The 13,075-nt window shown below is 35.9% G+C and overlaps 1 protein-coding gene across 1 annotated transcript in view; it reads right to left on the reverse strand.

Moving 5' to 3' along the window:
• The window catches only part of LOC140172163 (uncharacterized), a 95,066-nt gene that overhangs the window by 40,539 nt on the left and 41,452 nt on the right, over nt 1-13,075 (reverse strand). Inside the window, exons 18-27 of the mRNA XM_072195496.1 lie at nt 11,529-11,627; nt 10,445-10,690; nt 8,617-8,718; nt 7,193-7,432; nt 6,813-6,919; nt 5,339-5,390; nt 3,795-4,046; nt 3,518-3,628; nt 1,336-1,581; nt 690-791 (exon numbers count right to left, since the gene is read on the reverse strand). Coding sequence (XP_072051597.1) covers nt 690-791; nt 1,336-1,581; nt 3,518-3,628; nt 3,795-4,046; nt 5,339-5,390; nt 6,813-6,919; nt 7,193-7,432; nt 8,617-8,718; nt 10,445-10,690; nt 11,529-11,627 — 1,557 coding nt within the window. The remainder of the gene's footprint in view (nt 1-689; nt 792-1,335; nt 1,582-3,517; nt 3,629-3,794; nt 4,047-5,338; nt 5,391-6,812; nt 6,920-7,192; nt 7,433-8,616; nt 8,719-10,444; nt 10,691-11,528; nt 11,628-13,075) is intronic.

The following is a 13,075-nucleotide window of genomic DNA, read 5'->3' on the forward strand; positions in this document are numbered from 1 at the left end:
TAAAATGTGTGATGAGAAGTACAAACCCATTCCCCCTCAACCAATGTTGTGGGACTGGATAACCCAATGTCAAAATTGCTTTCATCAACATTGAATTTGGGGAGATGGGGAGAGGGGCTGCGATTTACAATTAGTGTGCCAGAGTGTACCTACATTAATAATGATTGTAGGGCTACAATTAAGAAAATGACCCTATATACAATAGCCTTTCCTGTACACTTATGACACCTGACAGTTAGTGCAGGTTGAGCATTCTTTCACTATATCTTCGATTTGAAAAAATCCTTAACGGGACCAATATATACTAGGTATATTTATTAGCTCCATTTTGCTTTATGACAAAAATATATGTCAAGTTGGCCAACAGCATGTCTACTTCAACAGCATCGAAGGCTTCTTAAACTTTTGGGTGTAAATTGTGGGATATGCTTTTACGACGGGAATTCATAACAATTAGTGGGTTTTTACCGGGTTCGCCGTCGGACAAGTATAGAAGTGCCAAGCTTTCGTCAGGAGCTAGAGCTACTCCTGACGAAAGCTTGACAGTTCTAAGTTTGTCGAACGGCGAACCCGCTAAAACCCACTAATTCTTTTGGGTGTAGTCATTTAATATGATATGGTGTTACCCTTTATTTTTAATAGTCACATGAAGTTAAAGTATGACTTTAACATCAACAAATTGTACATACCAACACTGCCCCTAACTTTAAGGCAGCCAAGACGAACGATGTTAACCGTAACAGATGAGTCTTCTTTAACATAGTAGACGGGTTTATCGAATCCGAACACAGCTGTAAATGATAGAAATTGGTGATGAAGTACTTTAAAATGCAAACTCATACTTTAAAAGATTACTTATTGTACAAATTAATATTACAGGCAATTGCTCTGTACTACTATAACGGTCGTAGATATCATTAGGATACAAGTGTTTTTAAGAATATAATGTGATATATTATATATATAATTTTTTATTCAGCCAAATTGGTGGTCTTAATCTCCCACAAAGAGGGGTGAAGGGAAACCATTTCATTTGAAACTTACACTTTCTATGTGGAAGGTTAGGTCCATGTCTTCCATACGGGATGTAAAGGCTTCAACTGAAATACCCCATTGACAACCAAATACCTCAAGTGACTTTCTATTAGAAAGTCAAGACTAAATATGGTTATCGTAAGTAAAAAAAACCATGGACTCATTTATATCATGCATCTGGTTATAACTGTTTATGATCACCTCAGTGAATGATAGGAAATCTCAGAGAAACTCAACTTGTGATGTAAATGTGTAAGGCGGGTGTAAGGTAATGAGAATATCAACACAATATTTGCTTACAATCGTCGTCTTCAATGTAAACAATAGCGCACTCTGGTGGATCGATGGTTCCAAACGTTGGGTTAGACATACATACTTCGAAGTATTCTTGTTTGTCAACGTCTACGCCATCAGCGAGACTAATGGTGTGATGTACAATCCGATTACCGGCAGGGAACTTGATAGTTTCACTTTCAAAACCGACAAAATCTGTACCATCTTCAGCTGTCAGGAATCTGTAATCAACGCCGTCTACAGTGCTTATATCTGTAATTGTAGCAAAGAATGTGTCAATAGATTAAAATGAATTAATTAGCGGTATTGTTTGATCAGCTCGTAAAAGGCGTGAAATGTTAGGCGTTTATCACTACGCCGTATACCCACGTTAAGAGTGCTATTGTTGACCTGTCTGGTCTTCATTTTGCTGATTTTGTGTGTTAATGAATGTAGAGAAAGTATAGGATAATTCGTGATGGTTCTGGTGAAGAAAATTCTCAAAATAAGATATTTTGATATTAATCGTCCGTCAATTACGAGCTGAACAAAGTATAACGTCGGCCGTATTATACTGACGTATTTGCAAAATACGCATTTCCAGACAATCGAACTGAAAATTTAGCGATTCTCATTTGCTGCATGATATTATTGTCGATTAAAACCTGGTTAAATGTAATGCAAATATATCATATTTTCAATGTTATTCACTTATTACTCTCAGAGGTTAACTTATTCTACAAAAATCAATATTAAATAGAATACATCACTATGGGAAAAGTACTAATGACAATTTCGCCGTTTAAATTATAAATACGTCGTGCAAATTCGTCACTATGTGGAGCATTTGCGCAAATACGTCACTATGTGAAAAGGACAAAACAAACAATTGTACCGTTCAAGTCGCGCAAATACGTCGCGTAAATACGTCACTATGTGAAAACGGTAAATTCTTCCCAATTGCAGATACGACATAATGGACTTGCGCAGTATTGATGATCGGCAAATACGTCGTTACGTGATACAAATAAATTATTTCAAGGTTTTGCAAATACGACATAATTATATGAATTAATATCCTACTAATTAAGCCACTTTGAGGCATGGTTTTTGACGTATATATAGAGTAAAACATAACAAATATAAGTTCCAATTTTATCAAAATGTTAAAAATGTCGAATACACCTTGGTCTGGGGCGGACATTTTATAAATGAATTTAGAAGAGCATCAACGACACCACTTGCATTACATTCCAGATGTTAAATCTACATAATATGCAAAATTTGAGGAAAAAATGAACGAGTCAGTTTTATTTTAGGGCCATTTTCCTATAACTGGTCTTTACATGTAGCCCTATGGCGAGAGTGCCCGTTAAGGGCGCTATAACCCACATTTTAGGAACAAAAATGTGATTTTAAAAAACTGACCAATGCTAATTTTCAAAAATTTTCAGAGTATGTGGTATAAACATGTAGAAATATAATCAAGTAGTTGCCCCACCTGCTCTTCTCTGAAAAATAAAAAAGTCCTATGGCAGTCAAGTTAGCTCAATCGATAAGGCGTTCGACTATGGTGCGAGAGGTTGCGGGTTCGAACCCTGGCGGTGCCTAGTACGCTCTCGTGGAAAAAATTGAATAAGCTTGAAATTCCCCTGGACAAGGAACTTACTGCTAATTTGTCTCATTGTAACCCGTACGAAACTCGGGGAGCTGATCCTGGTTGCGAAGGTTACTTGTGGAATGTCTAGGGTGTGCGCTCTTGAAGCAGCAAAACCCCAGATTTGTTGTTTCATGGTTATGGAATGATGTGGGGCCGTAGTGGTCAGCGACCGCCTGTAAAGTGTGCTGAGGCTTGTGGATCAACGTCTAGGCGTTATGCAGGTGCGTAGCGCACTATAAATCACTGCGCTATATGATAATGAAACCTAGGTGAATACGTCAGTATGTGATACGGCTAACGATTTTAAACATCTAAAATGTATGGAGTAAACCTCCAAGTAGCCGTCCAGATGATCTCAACAGGGCGATTTGAATGACACATGTCTTTAATCCAATAGCATTGTACAATAACGAATGGTCTTTGAATCTAAGGTACTCCAACTCATGCTGCTCAACTGGATGTCAAATTTTTAGATTAATTAATGAGCTATGCCACTGGAAATAAGACATTTCGGCACACTATGGTTTATATTGTTTTGTTTTGTCTTACCAACAGATCCATCAGTATCACTAACAAGAGGCCCGTCACGCAAAAGAGTGATGATTACAGATCCACTAGATTCGGTGACGTGATGTACCACTCTCCTAAACGAGTATGTAGCTGTAATTAAAGATAGAAAGATTCAACGGTGTAAATACGACTTTTTTCTGCCCTTCAGGTCCTATGAAACGCATATACCATAATATTAAAATGTAGATATTGCATGATAATAATCCGCGCTCATCTCAATCAATTTGTTTTTAATTGTAACAATAATTCTACTTACATGAGTCGTCATCGTCATATATCGTCACAATTGCTTTATGTAAATCTCCCAGTGCTTCAGCCGTGTCAGGATCGTAAAGATACACCTGGAACTGCTCATCTCCTTCGACTAACGTATCATGAGTTATATCTATGGTAACTGTCTCCACCGACTGACCTGGGTCAAAGTCGACTTGCATATCGATAGGCGTGAAGTCTGTGTCTGATGAAGCTGTTAACTCAACGGGTGTTAGTCGATCTCGTGTTCCAATCCCTATAATAAATGATTAAATATTTTCGTCGTTATCGCTGTTATCAGAAAGAATTGGGCTGTTATCTTTTGAAAGTGGCTTTGCTGGACTTTTTGCGGAGCAGAGGAACACAGGAAACACACACACCCCACACACCCCACACACACCCCCACACAGATGTATGAACAGCGACATTTTCAGGTGTTTTGGGGGGACCTGAGAGCACATCAGACATATACATGTAGAATTGCATTTTGAAAACTTCCTTCTGATATCAATTTCTTTTTAAATTCACGATTTAATGCCATTTTATGGCAAATGATTAAAATTGTTATTTTTAAATTTAACAGTCCTCGAAGTAAATTGTATAAATTTAATGATATGTACGTATACTTAAAGTGTATGTAACTGGGACAAAAAGCCGTCTATCATATGAAAATTTTGACCTTTCATATTGAAGATAAAGATTTCTTCCCCTAAAAACACAAAACACACAAAAAATGGGTCTTTTTTGGAAAAAACTCGATATCTTTAATATGAAAGGTGTACATATCATTAGATTTATGAAGTTTACTTCGAGGATGCATGGTTAAATATCAAAAATAAAAAATAAAATATCAAATTTTAATCATTTGCATAAAATGTGTGTTATATCGCGAATTTCAAAAAAATACAAAAATATTTGATATCAGAAGGACATTCCTCGCATTCAAAATTCAATTCGATATTTCTGATGTGCTCTCAGGTCCCATAAAAAATACTGCGCAAACGTTGCTATCCGAGCCCTTAACCCAAAGAGAAACGTGTGAAGAACATTCTTTGGGCGATTGATTGATTGATTTTGAACTCCTACTCAGCAACACTTGGCGTTTCCTTTTATTTCTTTTATAATAAACTACACATTTCTGTTTATGTATATTACCCCATTGGAATGGTCCAAAAATTTGTCTGTTTGTACAAATTTAATTAGCTCAGTAACGTGTGAGCGGATTTGGATCATGTTTGCACCATTGTTAAGCATACACTTCATGGTTTTTGAATCTTTAAGAATTTTTTTTTATTTTACTGCCGATATTTTAAGTTATGCGCCAATTTCCATAGGGCCTATTTTTATTGAGACACCCTGTATAGTAATATAGAATCCAGTAAGGTTCGCCGCCTGTTATGTAGGGACGGTTTATAGTAATATAGAATCGAGTAATGTTCGCTACCTGTTATGTAGGGACGGTCTATAGTAATATAGAATCGAGTAAGGTTCGCTACCTGTCATGTTGGGACGGTCTATAGTAATATAGAATCGAGTAAGGTTCGCTACCTATTATGTATGGACAGTCTACAGGAACATAGAATCGAGTAAGGTTCGCTACCTGTTATGTAGGGACAGTCTACAGCAATATAGAATCGAGTGAGGTTCGCTACCTGTTATGTAGGGACGGTCTAAGCGTTAGGTTATGAATTGATATTCATAACCTCATTAATAAACTCAATCAATCATATGTGACCCGGCAGCACAAACGAGCCGTAAATTCCCTAAATTGTATTCTGAGTTATGGTGTAAAATGTGTACGAAGGTCGTATTCATCGGTCACTTAAGCTGGCGCGACATCTGTCTATTTTGGATAGTCACAACACCAATCAATAATCCTATTATTGAAGTGGATAATAACCTTCTACCTTTAGATGGCTTTAGAACTTTTAATAGCTCTGGTCTTTGTTTGCTTTTGCTAAATCCTTTTCAAGTGGTGGGTTATTTGTATAGGTATGCATAACCAACAATTAACAATGAGAGAACCTTCTTAAACCTCGTTGACTTGGGGATTATTTGAAATGACCGCCAATTATGACTGTTTGATATTTATTGCCAGCAATGTGGAAAAAGAGACACACATAGAAACCAAAAAGCTATAATTTTGTTGAAGGAGCAAAGTTTAACTAACCATAACTCCGCTTCTGGATATCGTTTGAAGTCAAATGATATACCATTTTTAAGTTTATGATTTTTATTTTTTAAACACGAAATGAAACAAAATTGACCGGGGGAGGAATTTACGGCTCATCCGCCATGGACGGTCACATATTGTATTATTTGTGAAAACGCGAACGCAAATCGAGATCATTAATATCTCACAATTGACCGCAAAATGCGTAATTGTTCCAATGTCGCACACAATTGACTTCTGCGTGCGCCGTATAGTGCGTCCAACAAACTGCGCGCGCTAGCTGCCGTATTTTGGTTGCGCGCTACCATATTTGCACATATTCTGATACGCACTTTTGATATTGGTCGTCTTGTTTTAGCCTGATCGATTTTGGGAAAGGGAAGATGTAAAAATTGTTTATTTTTACAAACTTTTGAGTAAAATTTTGTGTTATTTTGTAAAGTTAAAAGATCAAAGTGACGCTTATGAATGATATTAATAACTTTGCATCGGTAATATGTCGGGCATTGTGAAAAATCTAAACATTTTGCTTTGGACCTCGGAATATCCCTCGAGGCGTAGATATTTCTCGGTTCCAAAGGCAAAATGTTTAGATTTTTCACAATGCCCTCCAAATAACCGATGCGCAGTTATTAACCTCTAATTAGTAGGGATCAGAAAATATAATGAAAACTTTCTTAAACCAAGTTCATCATTTTAAATGCTGTTTAGGGGGAGTCAACTTAAATTTTCATACCTTTATTTCATACGTTTTACTTCAATATTTTGAAAACTTTAACTGATTACTATATATATCTCAAAATGCCAAAATTGGACTTTGGCACTTTTATAGCTAAGGTCTACACTTACAGACATGTCCCGCGGTTCGGAGATCTCCTTTCTTACAATAATTATGTTAACTTCCCCAGTGGACTCAATAACGGTGAAGTCTGCACAGTCAAATACGTACCATGTGGCTAGAGGATTAATATAGGTTAGATAAATTTATTGGTAGGTATTTCATGATATTGAAGCCATGAACCACATCTAATATATAATTGATGTTTAGCTTGTCAGATATAGGACAACTCAAATATACCGTTAATATGTATGGAAATGCACGTAAGATTATTATATTAAATAAAGAGCAATAAGAAATGTTATAATTTTTGTACTGTCAAAACTAAATCACGGTATCTTGTTTCCACTACGATAGTCAAATTGTGCAATACTTTTATCATGCTACTTACGGTCTTTTATGATGACCTCTGACACAGATGGTGAATCAAGTCTCGCAGTATCTAACAAAGTTGAACCGGCTGGTATTTCGATTTCCAAAAAGAACATCTCGTTGTATTCTAAAATATTATCAGGCTCAATGTCAATCATCTTTGTTGCAGTAGTTTCATCGTCATTGAAGGTGATGGTGGCATCTCCGACTGGAGCGTAGTCTTCAGGATCAGTCGCTCTTGCATCGGTGTATGTCACCTCTAATATAAGTGATGAAATAATACATCGAGGCTGTCAGCAGGATTGTGTTATTGCACGTAGACTCATTGTCTATGCCTACATTATGTACTGCTATATCAGTTCGGGGGCGCTGTGAATTCACAGGCTTTTCACTTTGTTTTTTTAATTTTAGCAGTAAATTAAATACTTAGGCAGTCTGTTTGTTATGTCTATCTGTGCAAACTTTTAAAGCAAAGCAGAATGGTGCAATTTAGTTGAATTTTCCAAAAAGTTGTAGCATAACTTTGTTCAGTGTTTTTTTTTATAAATATATTATGTAATTATAGAAGATAAATGAGAAATGTTTAACCTACAACATGCAATAAGAAGTTAGTAATCGTATTTCTCACATGGTCTGTGATTATTCAGTGGTGTCTGTATATTTCCCGGGAATATTCATAAACTCATTTGATAGTAAATGCTGAGAAGTTTTTTGATGTTTGTATTTAGGTTCATTTTCTGTGTATGTAGGTTCATTTTCTGTGCCTGCAATCTGAAAGTCCTACCTTTCATTCAATTCATTGAACACTCTGTATCGACTCAGTTGATTGTTATTACTGAGAATTGTTGGAAGTTTGCAAAAATGTTCCCGCCTAAAGATGACCCACCAAAGTAGCAGGACACATTAAATGTCGGGGGCATTTTGATTAGAACCAAAGATTATTGACTCCGCCATGTTTGTGTGTGGCTCATGGAGGGCCAATAGTGCGGTTAATTTCGTCTAGCAAAGTCAATGTATATGTCGTTGTTGGCGTTCTGTGTGTAACGCGTTGTGCCTAAATACGCGCTACGCCCTAAGTGCGCAACGCTTCTAACGATAACTATCCTTAGGTTTCGGACCTTTATTTAAAAAAATGCTTCAGTGGTAACGGGGTGTCACGGTATGTAACATGGTTAAATCAGATTCTGCCATGTAATCGTGTTCATAGCATTCTTAAGTTATCGAAAATTAAGTCCCAGAAAACTCAATTCAAAATGGTTTAATAATCTAGTTCACATTGCAACAGAGTTCGATGCTACTTTTATTTGTGACATCCCTTGGAATGGCCCTAAAACCAGTTTTAAAAAGTCAATCGAAAAAGCCGTCGGTACTCATGATGTGAGCGCATGTGCATAACAATTAAAAGAACTCAGTATTGCGCAAACTCAATCCATAGTCACACACCTATTACATCCGTTCGCCCAAGATAACCACCTCTGTGAAATGTAACTGGTAACGTGGTTTCCTCAAATGCTATAAACTGCTTTTCTTCTATCCAGAAATACGCTGTGGAGGAAGAATGATTGAACATCAAGAATACTATTGCAATCAATAAGGTGTTGTACAGGCAAAGACTACATCGATTGATGTTCACAGTTTTTGCTTGCTTGTCCAAGTTGACTAAATTGCATATTTGAAGGAATATTTAAAGAAAGGAAAATATGAAGGAGAACGCAAAATTTAAGCAAGTCGACAAGGTTTATTAACACCAAGTCTTAAAACATTTCAAATCTATTGAAATCCACCACTGTATTCTATTCATAAAACGTACTACCAATTTTGCGTACAATCAATAATAAACACTTATGAATTTTCTCTACCACTGGCATTTTGCATGATTTAGTCCATTGTCTAAGGCATTTTTTTCATTTTTCATGATACCTCCTATGTTACTCTTCGCTGTCATAAACTAGATCATGGGCCATGACAAAAAAGAGAGGGTAGACTTATAGTACCCGGGCAATAACTCTGCAAGAGGTCATTGAACTTTGTCAAAAGCAATGTTTCTAATGATTGGTTTAATGTAGGTTTACCTAGTTTTGGGCTCTGCATAGGTCAAAGAGGCAAAAATGCTCCGATTTTGATCAAAATGTTCGGTTTGATTAATCAACCGAATAAATAATAGTTTCATCATCTATGGTTTTTTGACCAATGGTAGCATAGGAAAATAGGTCACTGTCAATATGGAGGCCATGCTGAGAAAGGGCCCTCTAATCAAGGTTTCACGCAACATTGAGGACACGTTTCTAATTTAACTCAATTATAACTTATTGCAGATGGCCAATTGCAGATGTAGTAAACGAATTCAACTTCATCTTCTGTTTTTATATAACCGCAAAGATAAAAAAAAATTAAATAACCTGATCGTTTTAAATGGAATTCTGAGAAATTTACATATCACTATTAAAATAGGGATTATCTAAAATTCAATTGTTTTCAAATATTCTTGTACTTTGATAGGGATTACGGCAATAACAACCAGCGACTCTGAAAATTATGTTTTAAAAAATGCGCAATCTGTCACAATGATATATATCTTTTAAAGGCTATTATCTCAATGACATATAATGGGTTTTGTAAGAACGGGGACACTGTTTCAATAATAGGTTCAACGCTGTCAATATACAAATCGTCAACCTACACATGAGGCGCATAAATATTAATGTATACAATTAGGCAATGTATACCATTAGGCAATGTATACCATTAGGCAATGTATACCATTAGGCAAACCATATATGCCTTTAGTCCATTACTGATATATACCAAGGTGTTCGGACATTTGAAAGCGTATTCTGGACTTTCTGTGGGATGTTGGATTTTAAAACGTTACAGTTCCTCAATTCAAAAAAAAAAAAAAAAAAAAATCATAGGCCTACAATTCCACGCGAAAAGCTTGGGACAGTTTGTTTATTTTACGCATCCCCGCTCCCCTTATTCAATGTTGAATTCTGAAAAATAGTAAAAAGTGGTTGCGCTCAATGTCTGCTCCAACATTGTTTCCAGGGGGAGGGGAGGAGGAGTAAGCAAGTACATAACGTGAGCTATGAAACGTATCATGTATTTTCAGCCTTATGTTCAATTAACAGGAATTTGATCTATAAAACATCATCTGTCCCAACGACTTTCGCACAAGATTGTAGATATCGAACATTTTAGAATCGTAAATTACGTCCTTAATATTGAAAGATTGATTGATTGATTGATTTGATTGATTTGATTTTAAACTTACATGTCAAGTCCAAGATAAATATGTTAGCTGTGTTCAACATAGGATCCACTGTTGTTTTAGTAGGATCAGCTACCGTCACGGCTCCAAGAACAGCTTGAAAGTATTCAATACCTTCCACGAGGGCATCAGTCTCTAAGTCGAGGAGTAGTTCTTGCACAATCTCGCCTTCCGCAAAGTCAATAGTTGTTGCCCCGCCAATGTCAGCATAGTCGCCGACTACTGCGGTTTGCGGAGTCAAAGTTATTGCTAATTTTAAGAAAGGCAAGATGTTAATAATGTCAGGCATGATTTTTTTGGCAACAAGTATGATACTCAAGTAGAGTGTGATATCATTCATTGATAAATTGATGCGGTATTTAATTTTTGTATTATATCTCGAATTTAAAAAAAATCTTAATTATTTTATATCAGAAGGACATTCTGTGTATTCAGAATGCAATTTGGTGTGTCTGATGTGCTCTCATGTCACCCGACGAGCTTTTGGGATTACATCGTGTGAGTGACTCCCACCCAACTCAGGACCACTATGCATCTGTTCTGCCCAAGATCAGAACTACCAGAGCGTGGGCTGGTATAAAATTATTTAAAGAGGATGGTCTAACGCTCAACCCTGTCTTATAGATGCAATGACGCCGGATTAGAATTGTCAAAAGATTTGCTTCTTGCATAATTAGAAAGAGTGGGTACCCTTTTCACTAAAGTACCAGAAACCTAAAATCTAGATGACAAGAAATATTGATCAAGAGGAAAAGAAAGTCGTCAAGTTAAATTTGCCATAGTTAAACTCTATAGTGCACAAAAACAATAGTCAGCTGCGCTGATAATTCAGTATATGCATGTATAAATGCAATGAATAAGTTGAAATGAAAAATGAGAAAGGTAAAAGTGTGCGGAAATGATGGTGTATTCGCCATATTGGGTAATAAAGTATAAATACCAAACAGAAATTTAACAAAACTGAGTTGGCGCCTTTAACCTGTTATCTTTCGACAGGCATGCATATTATACATGTATATAAAGTTTTACTGTGCGTGTCTCGATGAACTACACGCAAACATGTTGTACAGAGACATTTGGTACTTACCAACTGATGTGTCTTGTCCAACGTTACCAAATCGATGGACCTGGAGCTTAACCATACTGCCTTCTTCACCGGTGTATGTCGAATCGATCCATATGATAGCTGAAAAATGTTTCAAATAACCGTGATCGATGTGACAGTGTCAAAATAAACAGAATAGTAGCAACAAAGTATACATAAGAATCTTAAACGTTAAAGAAAATATGACTCTCTGGTTTAAAAAGGTAAAAAAACATTTTACAGAACACGTTTAAATATCGATATAAAGCGTATAATTATAACAGACATAATGAAGAAGCCTTTTGAAAAATTTATATAATGTCATTAACGTGTTGACAAAATACTTTGCACAAAAGATAGATTTTAAAATGTTGTTGCAATGCCTTTTCACATAACGTTTAAAAACGATTTCATGATTTTTAAATAACCCGACATGTAAATGTTATTAAAACATGTTGAACAAAACCAAAACAAAGGATTTTTATAAGGTAACAAAAAACAAAACAAAAAAACACATTGATTTTAGCCAATTTATCACTTAGGTTAAAAATAGACAAAACAATCAACGTTTCAGGAGCATAAAAACATCTCTTGCAAATTATATTATCTAAATGTTAGTACTAGTAACATTTAGGGTTGATAAAAGAACCTAAATTTCACAGAAATCGCCGTGAATATAATTATGTCGTATAGGCCGTGTGTATATACAGATGGTAGCTCTGTGGGTTCATTTGGAAATGGATTATTCTTTATGATATGATATGTAAAAAGGACTATTTTTACAGGATATATCTAGCTCTAAACTCATACGGCACGCAAGATTTGGAGATTTTTGCACGCATGTGAAACAGAGAATATCGGAATTTCGGTGTTTTTTTCTGTACCTTAAGCTATATAATCCGTCATTATGTGAAACGGAAGATTTAAGGTTTTCGGCTCGTTTCAGAAGTATACGCCAAATTATTCACGGATGAAGTGCCTAAATGTTGATCTTACGTGAGTTTGTGAAACGCAAGATATTGGATCAATTCACGTTGTTTATTAATTGTAGTTGAGCTTTCTTACTTGGTGTACTTGATATTGAAAACCGTTGGGTCACATTTGTGAGCTGAAAGATGGGTTCTATTGATTTAAAACTTGCACGTCAGGAACTGGTTAGATATTGCATGTATAAAACAGACCACACTCATTGTGTTATCACTAAAAAGTACAACGTGTTATGTGATCCCAAATATCCCATGATACCCATTAAATGTTATGCATTTTGTCATCAGACATTAGTTTCCACTAGTTTGGATATTTATTTCCTGGTTCTATGTGGATTATCCTGGAAATTCAAGAATATTCTGAACATTCAATGGAAAATGCTGGAAAATTATGTAAACCACTAGAATGATCATGACTATTTTCAAGTTTCTAGACCATTAAGTAGTGGCGCTATTGCAGTAACCATCTATACACATTAATGAAATCTGATTGGCTTGTGGTTATGTAACATGTATTATGTAATGTACTATAATTTGGGGAAGATTATTCTAGAAGGGTAAGAA

This window comes from Amphiura filiformis, chromosome 2, assembly GCF_039555335.1.
Source record: "Amphiura filiformis chromosome 2, Afil_fr2py, whole genome shotgun sequence".
Lineage (NCBI taxonomy): Eukaryota > Metazoa > Echinodermata > Ophiuroidea > Amphilepidida > Amphiuridae > Amphiura > Amphiura filiformis.